General features: G+C 38.0%; 1 protein-coding gene across 2 annotated transcripts in view; it reads left to right on the top strand.

Annotated features, from left to right (window-relative positions):
- LOC125242943 (A disintegrin and metalloproteinase with thrombospondin motifs 16) overlaps positions 1-18681 on the top strand; it is a 110831-nt gene that overhangs the window by 64783 nt on the left and 27367 nt on the right. Inside the window, exons 15-18 of one of the 2 annotated variants that reach the window (XM_048152072.1) lie at positions 2335-2458; positions 3116-3363; positions 7012-7150; positions 14157-14283. In XM_048152072.1, the coding sequence (XP_048008029.1) occupies positions 2335-2458; positions 3116-3363; positions 7012-7150; positions 14157-14283 (638 nt within the window). The remainder of the gene's footprint in view (positions 1-2334; positions 2459-3115; positions 3364-7011; positions 7151-14156; positions 14284-18681) is intronic. The other variant, XM_048152073.1, reaches the window with a different exon arrangement.

Below are 18681 nucleotides of genomic sequence, written 5' to 3'. Positions count from 1 at the left end.
TGTGTATTTCATACATGTTGAACTCATCACCCTTTTGTGTTTCTATATATTATCTTTGCAGATTGGAGCATTTTGTAGGGTACAATGGGTTTAAATGCACACTTTTAAGAAAAATGTGTTTTTCACTTCTCCCATAGTGTATGATTGCAAAAAGAAATATATATGTTTTTATTGAACATTGATGGAGCAACAGATTTTCTGTGAAAACAAATCATAAAAGTGGTGTGTTTTGTTTAAAAATGTTATAAACATATGAGGTGGCAAAGTTTATCAGCATGGGTATTTTATATTATAGTATTTTATACATAAACTGTACTTAAAGGTGCCCTAGAACTAGTTTTTACGAGATGTAATATAAGTCTAAGGTGTCCCCTGAATGTGTCTGTGAAGTCTCAACTCAAAATACCCCATAGATTTTTTTTAATACATTTTTTTAACTGCCTATTTTGGGTCATCATTAACTATGCACCGATTCAGGCTGCGACCCCTTTAAATCTCCCTGCCCCCCAAGCTCTCGACTATAAAACAGTGCATAAACCAAGTTCACACAGCTAATATAACCCTCAAATGGATCTTTACAAAATGTTCGTCATGCATGCTGAATGCATGCTTCGGATCATGTGAGTATAGTATTTATTTGGATGTTTACATTTGATTCTGAATGAGTTTGATAGTGCTCCGTGGCTAAAGCTAACATTACACACTGTTGGAGAGATTAATAAAGAATGAAGTTGTGTTTATGAATTATACAGACTGCAAGTGTTTAAAAATGAAAATAGCGATGGCTCTCTTGTCTCCGTGAATACAGTAATAAACGATGGTAACTTTAACCTCATTTAACAGTACATTAGCAACATGCTAACAAAACATTTAGAAAGACAATTCACAAATATCACTAAAAATATCATGTTATCATGGATCATGTCAGTTATTATCGCTCCATCTGCCATTTTTCACTATTGTTCTTGCTTGCTTACCTAGTCTGATGATTCAGCTGTGCACAGATCCAGACGTTAATACTGGCTGCCCTTGTCTAATGCCTTGAACATAAGCTGACATATGCAAATATTGGGACGCACATATTAATGATCCTGATAAATAGGATATTTTATGATATGATCAATATCATATTTTTAAATATGATGATTTAATTAAATATGGTGATTATCTCTAAGGTGGACACCCCACTTAATATATGATATTTACCATCTGAATCTAACCGGGTCATATCAACAAATGGAAAAGTCAGCACTTTGCAACTTTGTTGCAGTAGGGGCACTTTTTACCCCAAATACCATACTTTTACATATTCTTTCGTTATTGAAAATAAGTTGCTTTACTTACCTTGAACAAAACTGAAAAACATTAAGAAGACCTTTGTCTCAAGATATAATCAATCATTTTATTGATTCTTCTTTGTTATATAATTCTACAACATTTTAAAATAACATTAAATATTAGATCAAATTAGCCCAGAATCAACTTTGCGTTGCTGAATTTTTGTGCCGTCTAGTGGTTTAAAAGAGAATAAAGTCAAATGCACCTTTTACCCCTGTGCACCTTTAAGCCCAAAGCATACTTTGCATTTTACGTGTACGCAAGTGTCAATTTCGTCATCTGAAGAGTATGCACGTATGCACGTGTGCACGAATGTTTGTAACCGTACTGTCACAGATCCGCATTTAAAATTTTTTGCAGTATTTACGTGGGTTGTAACTCGTGGTGAGACATTGCTCAAAACTGCATGCATTGAACGCCTTTGTACGTGTTGTCAAAAGAAGTATACTTTGCAAGGCTGTGCATTCGACTGTGCACATATGCTCATGTATGCGTTAAAAAGAAATGAAGTATACTTTGAGCTTTAGCCCCGTTGTACCCTACCTCTTTATTAATACAACATGTTTACATTTGAGCGTGTGTCTGATAAACTTGTATTTACCTGATGGTCACAGGCACAGAGGTGCAGGTCTATTCTCACCTACTGTGCGGTCGTTAAACAGTGCAGTCACAGATAATTATTTCAAGTTTGATTTGATTAGGACATGACAGAAACGGCTGATATCTGAGTTGGGTCTCGAAGCTGTACTAGTAATATTGTCACACCTTCATCATTTAAATCGCATTGGTTGTTATTTTTTTACAGTGAAGCTGGCTAATGATGCTTTTGGGACTATGTGGTCATAATCACACTGACAGTGTAAACAGCTAATCACACTGTCATGGATGCACTTCCTCCTCTCCCATGACTTTCCCCTTGATTACACTAAAATATTGTAACTGTAACTGTATTTCGACTTCTGTGCTTGCTGAGAGGTCATGATTTGTGTTTTCCAGAGGGTGGGCTGTGACAGGGTGCTTGGATCCAATGCCGTGCCGGATTTGTGTGGCGTCTGCAAGGGCGACAATTCCACCTGCAAGATCTACAAAGGACAATACACCAAACAACATTATATGAGCCGTATGTGTCTTTATTCTCTGAACGCATGTTCAATCTATGTCTGTATGAACAGCGTTCTTACTAGGGCTGGGAAAACTAACGTCAATTTATGTGTTTAATTTTCATTTAAATAATTCCCGGCTAAAGTATATGTAACAAAGGGGCCATGGCCTGGTTAAGTGTGTTGTGTGTTGAAACAAGCATGAAAAGCTTTTCAAAAAGGATATAATAGGTCCCCTTTAAAATACTTAATGCAATTATTTATTTTTCTGCTTTTTCCCTTCCTAAAGTAGTTACAGAACGTGCTCTAAAATATGCTAATGTCTTTTAAATGGCATATAAAAACAGTCTGATAATTTGCAGTTTAGGCCTTTGAATTATACTGTAATGTTGAATGGCTATAATTACTTTATCCCTATAAACCGAACAACTATGTATTTCCTAAAAAATATTTAAAATATAAAATATTTACTTATATTTAAACATTTCTATTTAAATACGGTTAGGTGCAGTTAATAATTTTATTATTTTTTTATCAGTCAACAACCCTAATTCTAAACAAGATGGAACCTCGTAAGTGACTCATAAGAAAATTACCTGTGAAATTGTGTATGTCATTCGAAATATAACAACAAGTTATAACCTAATATAATGTTTATGATTCCGTCTCTTGTGTAGAGTACTACCGTGTGGTGACCATACCGGCTGGAGCGCGCAGTATCCGTGTGACGGAGCTCAACTCCTCCAGCTCTTATCTGGCACTGAGGAACCTGCAGAGGAAGTATTACCTAAATGGACGCTGGACAGTGGACTGGCCTGGACAACACTCCATTGCTGGGGCTGTGTTCGACTACAAGAGACCCTACAACCGTCCAGAGAGCCTCACCTCCACCGGACCCACTAATGAGACGCTGGTGGTTGAGGTAGTAGTTGCCTAACTTTTTTTATATTCCATAATTGTATAACTGGCCAAGTACATTCTTTAGATAACAACACATTTTTCTATTTATTCAGTTTTATTGTGCTCTGTAATAAGTCTGCTTCATTGGCACTCACCATGTCTAATGAGAGCACTGGGCTGGTGTGTCGTACTGCTGCTTGCCAAAGTCTGTGTTGTAGTGTAAAGCGTGCTAAATCTCATCTACACTGAAATGTATAGCATAGATTTACTGTATATTTAGTCTTGATGTAAACATGAGTGCTGAATCTTGCATGACACAAATAAGTGCTGTAGCAAATAACATTCTTGAAAAGAAAACCTTAAGAAGTTTTGCTGCCAAATCAAAGTCAAAATATCAGAGAATTTGACCTTTTTATGACAAGACAAGGATAGTTGTGAAATACCACCTTGTTTTAGTAGGCAATACTTCTTTGCAAACTTTTAGTCATAATGTTGTTGACTTGTACAGTTCCCGGGTGCAAGAATTCAAAGAATAATGCAGAAAATCTGAAAAACCTCTGTGTTTGTAGTCATTTTCAACCTGGATGACCACGAATATAGTTTTTAGGCCAAACAGAGGTGAAAAACTAAAAGAAACTCAGTTTCGGCCAACCCCCCAAAACAAAATGTGACCAGTCACGGAAAGTAGGAACACAAGTCGGTTCTGGGGCATTTTGAGTTATCCACAGATTCTGAAAGTGTAGTCTCCAAGCTTTCCAACGAGGTGTAACACATGGAAATCTGATAATATTTGGAGAAGTTGCGGCCATTTGAAGGTAGGCACTCAAAAATGCTCAAAGGGCAGAAAATGACCTCTAATTTTGCAGTTCTCGCCTGTTCTCACCTGCTGGGAGTGACAAAAGGGCTCATTTACATCTCATTTAGATAAGCCATACCCCCTGTAAAGCTGCATGGTTGCATAGCAACGACAGACGCAATGGGAAAAATCGGACCGCATACTATTAATAATAAAGGACAATGTGCATTGTAAATGTCAGTAATTTATCTTTTTTGACATTAGGACTTTTTGAACAGGATTCTGTGATAACCGTATAGTCCTGGTTTAGACCTCAGTTAGTGGTTAGACCTGGTTTGAGTCAAAGGATTAAAAAAATCCTGTACATTAAACTCTTCAATAAATACTTTTACTTTTGACTTATAACGCACATTTTACGGCTACGGATACTTTATACTTTTACTTACGTAGGAATTTAATCTGATACATTTACTATTACATTAGTAAATCCTTGTTAAGAATATTAAGTAGTAACTGGCTAAAATTATTAGCGTCACATTCAATTCAAGAATAGTAAGGTTTACATGAGCCAAGTCATTCACACCAGTCAATTCAAGCAGTTGAAGCGTTATTCAAATTAATAGCAGATGATAACATTACCATCTAAAAGCCCATTATAGTAATGGGGGTTTTTGGCAAGTGATACGATGCTAACGATTACAATTAAAACGAAACTCCTGAGCTAGCTAATAGCAAAAGACACATGAGATAACGTGTAGCCTACGTGTTCTTAGAATGAACACAAAACGACAAACTTTGATGTTTATGGAAACTCACCCCATAAGAAACAGAAAAGATCTCGTTGCCTCCAATGAAATAAGTTGTTCGGGCACACTTTCTCTTTGTCGGGGTCTTCTTTGTGGATGTAACCATCTCCGAAGTTTGCACTACTATGCGTCTGTTTGCCTCTAAATGTCCAATAATTCGCATGTCCTGCCACTCTTTTTTCCGCAGCTAAAGAATCCAGCCGTATGTTGTACTTCAAAACATTTTCGGTGTAACGGCCACGGTTCAGCTCGTCTGCGATATTCTTTGCGGCGTCCATCTTCATTAAATTTTGATATCAGCTAGAGCCGGCCAGAGCACTGCATAAATAAGTAGCCACGCTTCCCTTGGAGGGCGGCGGCAATAACAAAAGAAACAAAAGCCGGCGTATCCGATTCCAGTATGTAAATACAAACAGACAATGACACGCCCCTACTGTGAGATAGAATCCCAGAAAAACAAGCTGATTTCAACCTTCAAAATGTACGCTTTTAAATAAACCAATACTGCTACCTAAAACACGGAGATGCTTCTTCGTGATCTCAACTAACAGATTCTGGAAAAAAAAACGAAAATCACCAATTTTGAAGAAAAAACGCTTCTTTCTCCGTTTGCTCAATAGTTGTGCTGCCGACTTGTGTCCCTGGTTTCCGTGACGGGTCACAAATGCCATCACGTACAGGTAAGAAAGCTGTGTGTTCAACTTGAAGCTGCGCTGTGCAGGCCAATCGGTGTATAGTCTCGTGTAGCCAGACCTTCAGACTGACGGCAGAAGGTCTGGACTCTATCGCAGCTTTTATTGGCCAAGGACCGCCCAAGAGGACATTTGACTGACATGTAATGCAACCAATCACAGTTCGTTTTGTTCCGCGTCATGTGTAGGGGCGTTAAAATGTTAAGTCGATGTCCCTACAATAACAGACCGGCCTGCATCTAATAAATTATTCATTCAGGAACGTTGTGCAAATTTACTGCAACAATGGAGCCGCGAAGTTTAGTTGATCCTGGTAAGCGTTCATTGTCACAGTTAAACATGACGCGGTTCTTCTTCCACAAGGGGGTTTGGCGTCACTGCATTCGTTTCCACGCTGACCATTAAAGAACGTGACACATATATCCTGTAGAACAGATGACGACTTTGAAAATCCTGAAGTGTTTCCAGTGAAGTGTGCCATATGCAGCAGATGTTCAGCCGACCGTCAGTGGGTGTGATGTCTGAGGCAGAGACTATTCGACATCAAAGTACCGCGAGAGTGATTAGAGAGCAGACAACTCTGTATGATTTTGAATCGTTCTCGGTGTACGTTGATGTCATACACAGATCAGTCTGCCCAGAGTCTCTTCAAGTCAGACCTATAGTGTTCCATTTTTACCTTAATGCTTTTTAAAGACTAGACAAAGTACAATATAATTTTCTGTGATAAATGTTCTGTTAATAACCCTCTGTCGATCTGACTGTCCGTGGATGAGGATACAAAAATGCGGAAGTATAATCTTTAGCTTTCATGAAAGCCCTGGAGCTGTCACATGTTTTGCTGACAAACAAACATAAATCTCTCGGTCCAGGTAACATGGAGAATGAGTAAACATTGTTCATTTACATGTACTGCCAACGTTGTAACAATACAAAGTGGGTTGAAAAACACTTTAAACGTGTTTTTTTTTCTTTTCTTTTTTTTTTCTCAAAACCATGTGAAACCAACATAAACTACCAACATAAAACAATACATTTCTAAGCTTATGTGTATTAACTTCAAATTTTAAAAGATCTTTCCTTTTCTTTATTTTGTGGACTTTTATATGTACAGTAACTGGCTCTTATATCATGCAGACAAATCATGTACAAAATGGAATTATGGTTAAAAATGACCTGCATTTAACACATTTGAATGTGAAATGTTCTGATAGCAGGAGACATTGTTCAGCGATACAGCATGTGGGAGGTGTTCTGTCGTAAAACAAAGGAGTCAGTGTCCTCATTGTCCTCAAGAAATTAAATAAGAATATTTGTGTGAATTATTTTTTTTTTTTTCTATGGTGTTCATTAGGTCCTGTATGTTTCTCCTTGCACAGGTTCTCATGCAGGGCTGGAACCCAGGCATTCAGTGGGAGTACACACTGACCAAAGACCATACAGAGAGACGGAGCCAGCCGAAACACAACTACACGTGGGCCATCATTCGCTCGCAGTGCTCAGCCACCTGTGCAGGAGGTACTGTCTCCATCTGAACAGAACGTGCTGCTAGTAGATGATTATGGCCAGATGTTTAGGCCAGACCTTATACTGCAGTCAAATGCTAATCTGTGAAACACTTAAAGGGATGCACGTCCTGATATTGCTGAGTTAGATGCGTTCCTGGGTCAACATATTTTGTTGATCCTGGAACAACATTCTAGTCTGAAAATTTAGTCTTAACCCTATTCCTACCCCTAAACCTAACCCTACCCATAAGTTATCCCAAAAATCAGAGGGAAATGATAGATGAATAACACTGATGTAGAAGTACCAATTCATGATTTTAAGCCTAAACTTGACATAATCTGTAAACTTGTCCCTCAAATCACGCCCCGGTTGATTTGAATGTTGTTCCAGGATCAACAAAAATGTTGACCCAGGAACATGTTGAACTCAGCAATATCAGGTTATGCTAAAGGGGAGGATAGTTCACCCAAAAATGAAAATTTGATGTTTATCTGCTTACCCCCAGGGCATCTAAGATGTAGGTGACTTTGTTTCTTCAGTAGAACACAAATGATGATTTTTAACTCCAACCGTTGCAGTCTGTCAGTCGTATAATGCATGTCAGTGGGAACTTCGTCGGTAAAAAAAACATGCACAGACAAATCTAATTAAACCCTGCGGCTCGTGACGACACATTGATGTCCTAAGACACGAAACGATCGGTTTGTGCAAGAAACCGAACAGTATTTATATAATTTTTTACTTCTAAAACACCACTATGTCCAACTGCCCTCCACTTCCTGTTAGTGAGGTCAAAAACGCGTTCTGATGATGGAAGTGATCTTTCGCGCTTTGCTTCAATGAGTGCGAGACATCACTTCCGTTGTCAGAGCGCATTCAGACCTCACACACCGGATGTGGAGGGCAGTTGGACATAGTGGTGTTTTAGAGGTAAAAAATTATGATACTGTTCGGTTTACCGCAACGGTTGGAGTTAAAAATCATCATTTGTGTTCTACTGAAGAAACATAGTCACCTACATCTTGGATGCCCTGGTGGTAAGCAGATAAACATCAAATTTTCATTTTTGGGTGAACTATCCCTTTAAACACTGTTATTCTGGTCTAGATCAAGATCATGATGATGCCCTGATTATTGCAATACACCTACAATCATTCATATGCACTGATTACTGATTATAAAATGAATATGCACAGAAAACAAATCTGACTTGAATCTTTATATTTATTGTCGCATGAGGAATTACATTTACATTTATGCATTTGGCAGATTTAGCTTGCATTGCATTCAAGGTAGTTCATTTGAAAGGTTCATGCATTCCCTGAAAATAAAACCCATGACCTGGGCGTTGCAAGCGTCTGCTCTACTATTTTAAATCATTATTCATTGAAAATCGAGACATCTCTCGTAGCTCTACTTGGCACATTCATAAGAGTTCATGACAGAAGCATCAATATCAGATTTGTCAACAGATTTGTTCATTTGAATCAGACCTTTTCAATGAATCAGAATCAGATTCATTTCACAAAAGCAGTCCTGAGTGACTTTTTTTCATGAATCAGACACATTTTATAATGAATCAATTTCAGCCTGTAATCCCTTTTGAAAAATTATTGATTAATCTGCATTTGTAGTGTACTTAAAAACTGTACTTGCAGATATAACATTGTACTTAATATAATAATATAATTAAATAAAATGCCACTTATGTGTACTTAAAGGGACTATCACGCTAACACACTGAAGTACACTTTTAAAAGTGTACTTTTAAAACTTTTAAAAAGTGTTCTTTATAATAATATCAAATTAAGAGTTTTACTTTAAAGTACATTTTAAAACATAGTTTTAATAATAATCATTTGCCAGTGGGTCAAAATATGCACTCTTAGAGGATTAGTTCACTTTCAAACGAAAATATGAGTATACAAGTTACGAAGAAAGTGTACACTGGCGTAGCGTCAATTACACTTTTTCCGTAAGTTGAATAGGGAAAGCCAGTGGCGATTTCTTTAAGACTGCAAGACTATTAACATTTTATTGACTAAAAATGCGTTAGAAAACGTTCATCTCAAAGACGAGTTCATTCAGAATCAGTTACATATAGCAGGTCGGCTGACTCGATTTCCTTCTCATACATTCCCGCAGCGTCACAGTGCATTTCCCTATTGAAGCCCAGCGTCCATTGACTTCAATGGGGCTGCTTTGAACGGTTTTTTTCAGCGCTTCTAGACGAAACTAGACGGTCATTGGATAAACGCTGCGATTATGTCCCACCCACGGACGCTCAGCGTCTCTGGGGGTGAATGGGAAGTGGGCTGGCCCGGACTCCGAGCTTCTGCATGATGATTGGAGGGTCTGTCGAAAGACTGCATCTCCTTTTGACTGACAGCGATTCTGTACTATAAGGAATCACTGAAGCTATTCGCGCTCAGTCCCATCGCGGATTTCTCAAGTTCAGCCAAAATAAAAACTGCTGCAACCTATTTCTTTGATATTTGCTTGGCGAAATTGCTTGATTTTCATCATACATTTCACACAATTATACACCACATTCCTTGTTTCAGTTTTACAGAGTTTAATATTTTTTTTTTAGATCGTTCATTCATTCATTCCTTCATTCATTCATTCATTCATTCATTCATATAACGTTAGTAGGCTAGGCTAGCGTCGTGGGTGAAACTGCGCACGATGGCAGACGGTGCTAATATTGTCGACCTGATTTTGGCGAAGCCATTTGAAAGTGTTCCTTACGAGGAAAAACTTAGAATTAAACATGATTTGACATGACATGATTGATGATTTAGTGCAAAAGATAGGGAAAAATAACAGGTCTTTTCAGCTCTCCTGGTATGACAAAGTTAGCTGGCTGACTGGAAGTGCTGTGACAAATAAAATGTACTGCTGGCCATGCCTCTTGATGAAACCATCTCACGGATGTGTTGTTTGGTCAAAGGTGGGGTTTGGAGATCTGTCTAACTTTGACTTTGTGATTACTTGGTGTTCCTTAAAGACATGGAGTTGGACAGTGCAATGCCTCAGCTTTACAAACTGTTCTCATTAGTGGCAACAATTGGAGCTACATCTGCAGGTGTAGAAAGGAGCTTCTCCTGTTTAAAGCGACTCAAGTCCTACACCCGAAACACAATGGGCCAAGGCCGTTTAAGCAGCCTAGCTCTGCTGGCCATTGAGAGGACACTGGTCAAGTCACTTGAAAAGACTCCTAGTTGGTACGACAGGGTCACAGACCATTTTCTTGAAAAGGAACGTAGGGCAGAATTTACTTTTAAATAAATAGACAATTTTATGATGTAGGCCGAAAATGAGCTTCCCCTCTCTGACAGACCAGTAGCCGCCACTGGGGAAAGCATAGGACGTAGCGTTAGCTTTGTGAAATTCGAGAGGTTTACACTTTCTGCTTACGCTGAATACGGAAGGCGGTCTGGCGGAAGCTTGATATTTGGCTTCATAACTTGTTTAAATATGGATATTTTTATACACAAACGCACCGCTTCGCTTCAGAAGGCCTTTAATAACACCCCGGAGCCGTGTGGAGTAGGGCTGGACGATTAATCGAAAAGTAATCGAAACCGAAATTCAGAACCTCTAACCGACGTAATTTTCCCATGCCGGTTATTTCGGTTTTTTAATCCTGTTAATACTTCCCCCTTAAAAACATAACTGCGTAAATTTGCGTGTAGCCGCGTGACTCCGCCCCGTCCAGTCAGTGGCATAAAAGCAAAACACGGAGGTGAACGCCGGTTCAACACATAGTGATGGCGCGCGAGCAGTGAGCCTTGCGCCTTGCGCCTTGCGCCTTGCGCCTTGCGTCTTCACTAAACTTTGTCAGTTGTATTTGTTTTATGGTTTGGACATTCGAGCGTAGACGATCGGATGTGTATTATTATATCGAGCTACCGCGCTCGCATAGATTTAAACATATATCTATGGCGCGCTCGCGCAGCTGCATGTGGCACGAACACTCACACAAACAGCTGGGCAAAACGTGAAGATCGCGCGCACACAGAGGAACGCAGAAACTTGTTGTCAGCGCTGTCCTGTGATTTATCACTAAAATAGCTTAGAAACTTTAAAAAAAGAAAGTTATAGTATCTATTTTTTCTACTTTTGAAGGAACTATTTACAACCCACAGCTTCACAATTAATAGAGAGACGGTATGACTAACAACGAGCAGAAACCTGTAAGAAATGTTACAAACCATAGATAAAATAGCCTAACTGCTGATAGTGAGCTATGATGTCAGATCACTCTTTCAACAGGAAAAAAAAATATCCCACCTTAATAGTCAATCATAGGCTATTTACAGTACAAACCTTGTCAGTGAACTATGAGGGCAAAAACAAAAAAAATAAATAAATAAAATAATCGAGGTAAAATGTTCAATTAATCGAGGTTTTGATTTTAGGCCATAATCGTCCAGCCCTAGTGTGGAGTATGTTTATGATGGATGGTTGTGGATGGAAGTTTTTTCTTCAGCTCATACTCGTGAACCCTCTTAACTGCCGTTATAAAGCTCGGATGCATCAGGATATTTATTAATATTTCTTCAATTATGTTCATCAGAAAGAAGAAAGTCATATACACCTAGGATGGCTTGAGGGCGAGTAAAGCTTGGGCTAATTTTCATTTGAAAGTGAACTGATCCTTTAAGAGTGCATATTCTGACCCACTGGCAAATGATTATTATTAAAACAATGTTTTAAAATGTACTTTAAAGTAAAACTCTTAATCTGATATTATTATAAAGAGCAATTTTTAAAAGTTTTAAAAGCACACTTTTAAAAGTTTTTAAAAGTGTACTTTACGGTGGCCCAGTAGTGCACAACACAACGAAATTAAAAAAGCAAACATAAGTTCACAACACAACGGAAACAAGCCACAACACAACGAAATAAAGCCACAACACAACGGAAACAAGCCACAACACAACGGAATTAAACCACAACACAACGGAATAAGCCACAACACAACGGAATCAAGCCACAACACAACGGAATCAAGCCACAACACAACGGAATTAAACCACAACACAACGGAATAAGCCACAACACAACGGAATCAAGCCACAACACAACGGAATCAAGCCACAACACAACGAAATCAAGCCACAACACAACGGAATTAAACCACAACACAACGGAATAAGCCACAACACAACGGAATCAAGTCACAACACAACGGAATCAAGCCACAACACAACGAAATAAAGCCACAACACAACGGAATAAGCCACAACACAACGGAATTAAACCACAACACAACGGAATAAGCCACAACACAACGGAATCAAGCCACAACACAACGGAATCAAGCCACAAAACACAAAATTAAACCACAACACAACGGAATAAGCCACAACACAACGGAATTAAACCACAACACAACGGAATCAAGCCACAACACAACGGAAATGCTCCCGACCACTTGGGGGCTCTCAGAGCTAGGTAATATTACTATTCCTTGCCACTGTTCTATAAAGTCGACAGTTTTACAAAGATATCAATACCATGATTAGTTTTAAGTATGTAAGCATTGTATATCGACATGGTATATTAATTAAAAATCAACTACGTTCACAATAGCTTCATATTTATACTTGTGAATGATTTGACGCGATACCACGAATCATGATGAAGGGAACGTCTGCCAGTTCCACCAAGTGGTTAAAACGTATAATTTGTATTCATTAAAATTACTTTTAACATTTAAAAACAGACATGTTCAAATTCCAAAGGTTGTTAGTTCCTGTTGGTAATACTGACAAGCTTTGGAATTTGAATATGTCTGTTTTTAAATGTTAAAAGTAATTTTAATGAATACAAATTATACGTTTTAACCACTTAGTGGGATTGGCAGACGTTCCCTTCATCATGCGCCGTGGTAGCGCGTCAAATCATTCACAAGTATAGGCCTAAATATGAAGCTATTTTGCACGTAGGTGATATTGAATTAATATTTCATGTCGATATGCAGTGGTTACATACTGTTTAAACTAATCGTGGTATTGATATTACTGCCGACTCTATAGAACAGTGGCAAGGAAAACTAACTTTACCGAGCTCTGAGAGCCCCCTAGTGGTCGGGAGCATTTCCGTTGTGTTGTGGCTTGATTCCGTTGTGTTGTGGCTTTATTCCGTTGTGTTGTGGCTCGATTTCGTTGTGTTGTGGCTTTATTCCGTTGTGTTGTGGCTCGATTTCGTTGTGTTGTGGCTTTATTCCGTTGTGTTGTGGCTCGATTCTGTTGTGTTGTGAACTTATGTTTGCTTTTTTAATTTCGTTGTGTTGTGCACTACTGGGCCACCGTAGTACTTCAGTGTGTTAGCATGATAGTCCCTTTAAGTAAAAATATATAATTTCTGTAATATGTGTCACAGTTGGTGGTTGTAATGCTCTCATGAAGATGAGGAATAAAACAAAAGCATTTTTCAACACATCCAAACAGGAACACTCAGGAGATCATCACATTGCTAAAGACGCCATGGGACAATGAACAGACAGAACTCAGGGTTTAAATACACAGGGAGAGAAAATGAACAGAACTAGGAACTAACTAGGGACACATCACAGGCAAAAAAAAAACAAAACAGGGAAAACCAAAAACCAATGACAATAAAACAGAACATAACCGTTACAGTATGCTACAGTGTACTTCTTTTTAAGGAGTCCTGCAAAACCTATTGCTCTTTTTCATTAATTACAGGTGTAAATGCATTCATAATCAGTCCAAATGATCTGTGTGAAACCTACTGTAATAGCATTATTGAACACTTTTGCTCAGTCTTTTCTCAAGCGTAACTCTATATACATTAAACTTTCCTTGAGTTCATGATGTCACAGGACAAGGTTTTATGAGCAGTTTGTTCATATCAGCTGTGGATTCATGTTATAAATTCATGTTATATTCATGTATAAATCTTGTGTTAGCACAGATTTTCACCTGGTAAAAACTACATTTACGTGATAAATTGACTTATGTTGTTTGTGTTGGTTCCTCAGGTCAGATGGTCACTAAATCATCCTGCTACAAAGATCTAAGAGTTCAGGTGAACACGTCTTACTGTAACTCTCGAACTCGGCCATCCACCGGTGTGGTGTCCTGTAACACGCAGCCCTGCCCCGCAAGGTAACGTCACCACTGATCTCCTCTCGTCTGTTTACACACTGAGGGCTTTGATTTGGAGATGTTTCTAGAGAAAGGAACCAGTGTTATTTTAGTATTATTTCTATCATGACAACTCTCTGAAGGTTTTATCATGGCAATGGATATGACAATGTTAATGTATTTGGTCTTGACAGAATAGATATGCTATGATCCTGTTGCTGCTGCTGAATTGCTGCTGCTGTTGATTATTGCTGTTGTTGTAGATTATTGCTGCTGCTGCTGCTGCTGCAGAGTACAGGAACTTGCTACTGCTAATACATATGCCAATATGCTGCTGCGAGTATGTAAGACATACTGCTGCTGCACAAATAGCATAGGTAAATCAATTACCCATAGCAGATCTATACAGGTGGAGCTGGGGAAGGGGGAGGGTTTTAGATGAACTCTGTTTGCCCCATTTGCACCATTGCCCTGTGCATTCGGTTACCAGCACCTAGTCCAAGCCTATTAATTTCCACCCTCAATCTAATACCTAATTTAGCATTTTAATCAAAGGTTTTTTTCAACCTTTTACCATATGTCTTGGAGAATCGCAATAATATTGTATCGTGAGTTCAGTATCGTGATATGTATCGAATCCTGACATGAGGGTATCATTACACCCCTACTAACTAGCTATTTAAATGTTGTGAGCAGCAACCTCATTGGCTGCAGAGGCAAAATGAACCAATTAGCTTGTGCCACATAGTTAACACTGTACATATCATCAGCTTTTGTTAGAACCCCTCAGCCTGCGCCATTTAGAGTTTCATGACAGAACTATTCATATTTTAAATTGGTTTTTGATTTCAATTTTAGTTTAAGTTGTACACTGTATGTACAAATGATGAATACTGCCTATTTTGGGGCATAATTAGAAATGAGCTGATTCAGGGTGTGTGGCCCTTTAAATCTCGTGCTCCACGCCCCAAGAGCTTGCGCTTGCTTTAAACAACATAAAAAAAGTTCAAACAGCTAATATAACCCTCAAAATGGATCTTTACAAAGTGTTTGTCATGCAGCATGTCTAATCGCGTAAGTACAGTGTTTATTTTGATGTTTACTTTGATTCTGAATGAGTTTGAGGCTATGCTCCATGGCTAACGGCTAATGCTACACTGTTGGAGAGATTTATAAAGAATGAAGTTGTGTTTGTGCATTATACACACTGCAAGTGTTTTAAAAATGAAAATAGCGAAGGCTCTTGTCTCCGTGAATACAGTAAGAAACGATGGTAACTTTAACCACATTTAACAGTACATTAGCAACATGCTAACGAAACATTTAGAAAGACAATTTACAAATATCACTAAAAATATCATGTTATCATGAATCATGTCAGTTATTATTGCTCCATCTGCCATTTTTTGCTTACCTAGTCTGTTGATTCAGCTGTGCACATTCAGACGTTCTGCCCTTGTCTAATGCCTTTCATAATGTTGGGAACATGGGCTGGCATATGCAAATATTGGGGGCGTACATATTAATGATCCCGACTGTTACGTAACGGTCGGTGTTATGTTGAGATTCGCCTGTTTTTCGGAGGTCTTTTAAACAAATTAGATTTATATAAGAAGGAGGAAACAATGGAGTTTGAGACTCACTGTATGTCTTTTCCATGTACTGAACTCTTGTTATTTAACTATGCCGAGGTAAATTCAATTTTTGAATCTAGGGCACCTTTAAGGCCTTGTCTACACTAATACGTTTTTGTTTGAAAATGCATCTTTTCTCTCCATTTTGGCCTACTGTTCACACTGAGACGGTGTTTTTCTCAAGAAAAACAGAGCTTTTGTTTAAAAAAGCTCTCCAAAATGGATACATTTGAAAACACCATTTTCACATTTTTTCAATGACGCATGTTCAGTCATGTGACGCATATTGTACCAATAGATATCTATAGTTATACCCGGCATTGTTGTGCCTGCTATTTACATTAAAAGTATTGCTGAAGATAAATTCTCCTTTGTAGCATCTTTGTATTACACTCTTGCAAAGATGACAGAGAATTTACTCTCATTTGCTGTCCTGTGTGGCAAAATATAATGACAGTTGCGTTTTCAACCCAATTTTGAGTGCAATACTGAGTGTTGCAATATTATACGAATAAAATGATCGCGGCAGAAGAATAGTGTGAGAATTTTATTGTCTGCTCTCTCCCAAGGTGAAAAAAAGTACACTTCTATAATGTACTTAAAGTGCTCTATTTTCATGGACTAATTTTGTACTTAATATACTACAAATGCTTCTTTAGTACTACTTAAGAACATCTAAGTGTACTCAACTGTGCTATTTTGAGACAGCATGAAATATGAACTTAAATGTGCTTTTAATATACTATCTCTGTATTTAAAAAATGCATTTAGATGCTACTTATAGTACATTTGAACCCATAGTGTACTACAAGTGGTAACGAAATATATTTTTTTAATACAGAGATAGTATATTAAAAGCACATTTTAGTTCATATTTCATGCTGTCTCAAAATAGCACAGTTGAGTACACTTGGATGTTCTTAAGATTATCTTAAGTAGTATTAAAGAAGAATTTTTAGTATATTAAGTACAAAATTAGTGTGCGAAAAAAGAGCACTTTAAGTACATTATAGAAATGTACTTTTTTCACCTGGGTCTACAACTCGTGAGCTTTAAGTATGTTTTACACATACGCAGTAAGGTGATTTAAGCGTTTTCAGTGTGGATGAGGAGCAGTTTGTAGGCGTAGCCTGTGAATGTTCAAAGAACATAATGTTTAAAGAATGATAAAATGGAATGTTCCCTTAACATTCACATAACCAAGAAAAAACGTTTCTACATTTAAAAGTCTCTGAACATTCAGAAATAACGTTTTGATAACTTAATGGTAGCATAAGGAAGTTTGCTCTGACTTTCACACCACAAATAATGATTTCCACAAGGTTATGATTGGTTGCATGTATTTGACACAAGACACAGATGTTGTCTGGTCTCATGTCATTGCAGCAGATCTCAGAGCAGAGTGTGTGTGAATTTAAACTTCACTGCTTATGATTCCTTGTGTCCCTCATCAGATATTTTATTAGCGTCTCTATGGCAGTGTCATGCAGAGCAAGTTTTTGTCTCGCATGTCGAGCCGATCCACCTGTACTCCAGGGCAGAGCGATCCACTGTGTCTCACAAGTAATTCCCAATAATGTCCGAAAGCTTGGAAAGGTAGATACAGAATGACTCTCACACATGTCTGCCAAAACTGCCTCCAGTTCACAGACCTGATTACAGCAGAGGCATCTTTACAGTTTAGCTTCACTTCCACTTGAGTTTTCTGAGAGACAGTTAACAACTGAGTGCTGCTCTTAAAGTATTAAAGTGTCTGATACTCCCGTAAAACCTGCATGATCCTGAGCTGATTTTTCCCCAAGTCTAGCTGTTTTCTTTGGCAGTGAGATCCAGTTCTTACTCCCCCGTCTCTTATTCTCGCTCAGTTTCTCTCCCATTCTCCCGTATCTTCAGTGTAAGAGGCAGATCACGTACTATAATCCAGCTAAGCATCTACAGCTGCTTATACTGATGAGAAAACACTGGGTTGCTTCTCCTGTTTATTCCATGTTTTGACCTGTGCATCTGTAAATTTAAAGTAATAATAATAATACATTATATTGATTCAGCATTTAATATATTAAAACAAGGATATATAAATTCGCATTAGATTATACTAAGGAAAAATATACAGTATAATTAATGTAGATACACTACCAAAAGTAAGTCAGTAAGATTTTTACATTCTCTTCTGCTCAGCAAGGCTGAATTTACTTGATCAAAAATACAGTAAAAATGTATTTGAAATGCTTTCTGTGATGCAAAGCTTAATTTTCAATCTTCATTACATTACTTGTATCAATATTTGCTTTCAATTTGATGATAATTCAAAGACAGAATTATTATGGAAGACAAAAGTACTGAATAGACAGATACTTGATCAAAAGTTAACATGAAAAGTTGTCTTGAGATGCCTTTAAAGGAGCTTGTCTGATTTCTATTGGTAAAAGGTTCCAGATTTTGCAGTAATAAAGGAGGCCTTTATTAACCCCCTGGAGCCGTGTGGAGCACATATTTATGATGGGTGGATGTGGATGGAGACACTTTCTTCAGCTAATACTCGTGAACCCTGTTGACTGCCATTATAAAGCTTGGCTGCGTCAGGATATTTATTAATATTTTTCAGATTATGTTCATCAGAAAGAATTTAGTCATATACACCTAGGATGGCTTGAGGGCGAGTAAAGCTTGGGCTAGTTTTCATTTGAAAGTGAACTAATACTTTAAAGCAGGGGTATTCAACTAAAATTTAAAGAGGTCCAGTTAGAGAAAATTTCTTGAAGCAAAGGTCCGGAAGATCATAATG

Source organism: Megalobrama amblycephala, linkage group LG13 (genome assembly GCF_018812025.1).
Source record: "Megalobrama amblycephala isolate DHTTF-2021 linkage group LG13, ASM1881202v1, whole genome shotgun sequence".
Taxonomy (NCBI): Eukaryota; Metazoa; Chordata; class Actinopteri; order Cypriniformes; family Xenocyprididae; genus Megalobrama; species Megalobrama amblycephala.
This window is presented reverse-complemented; position numbering and strand designations above follow the sequence as displayed.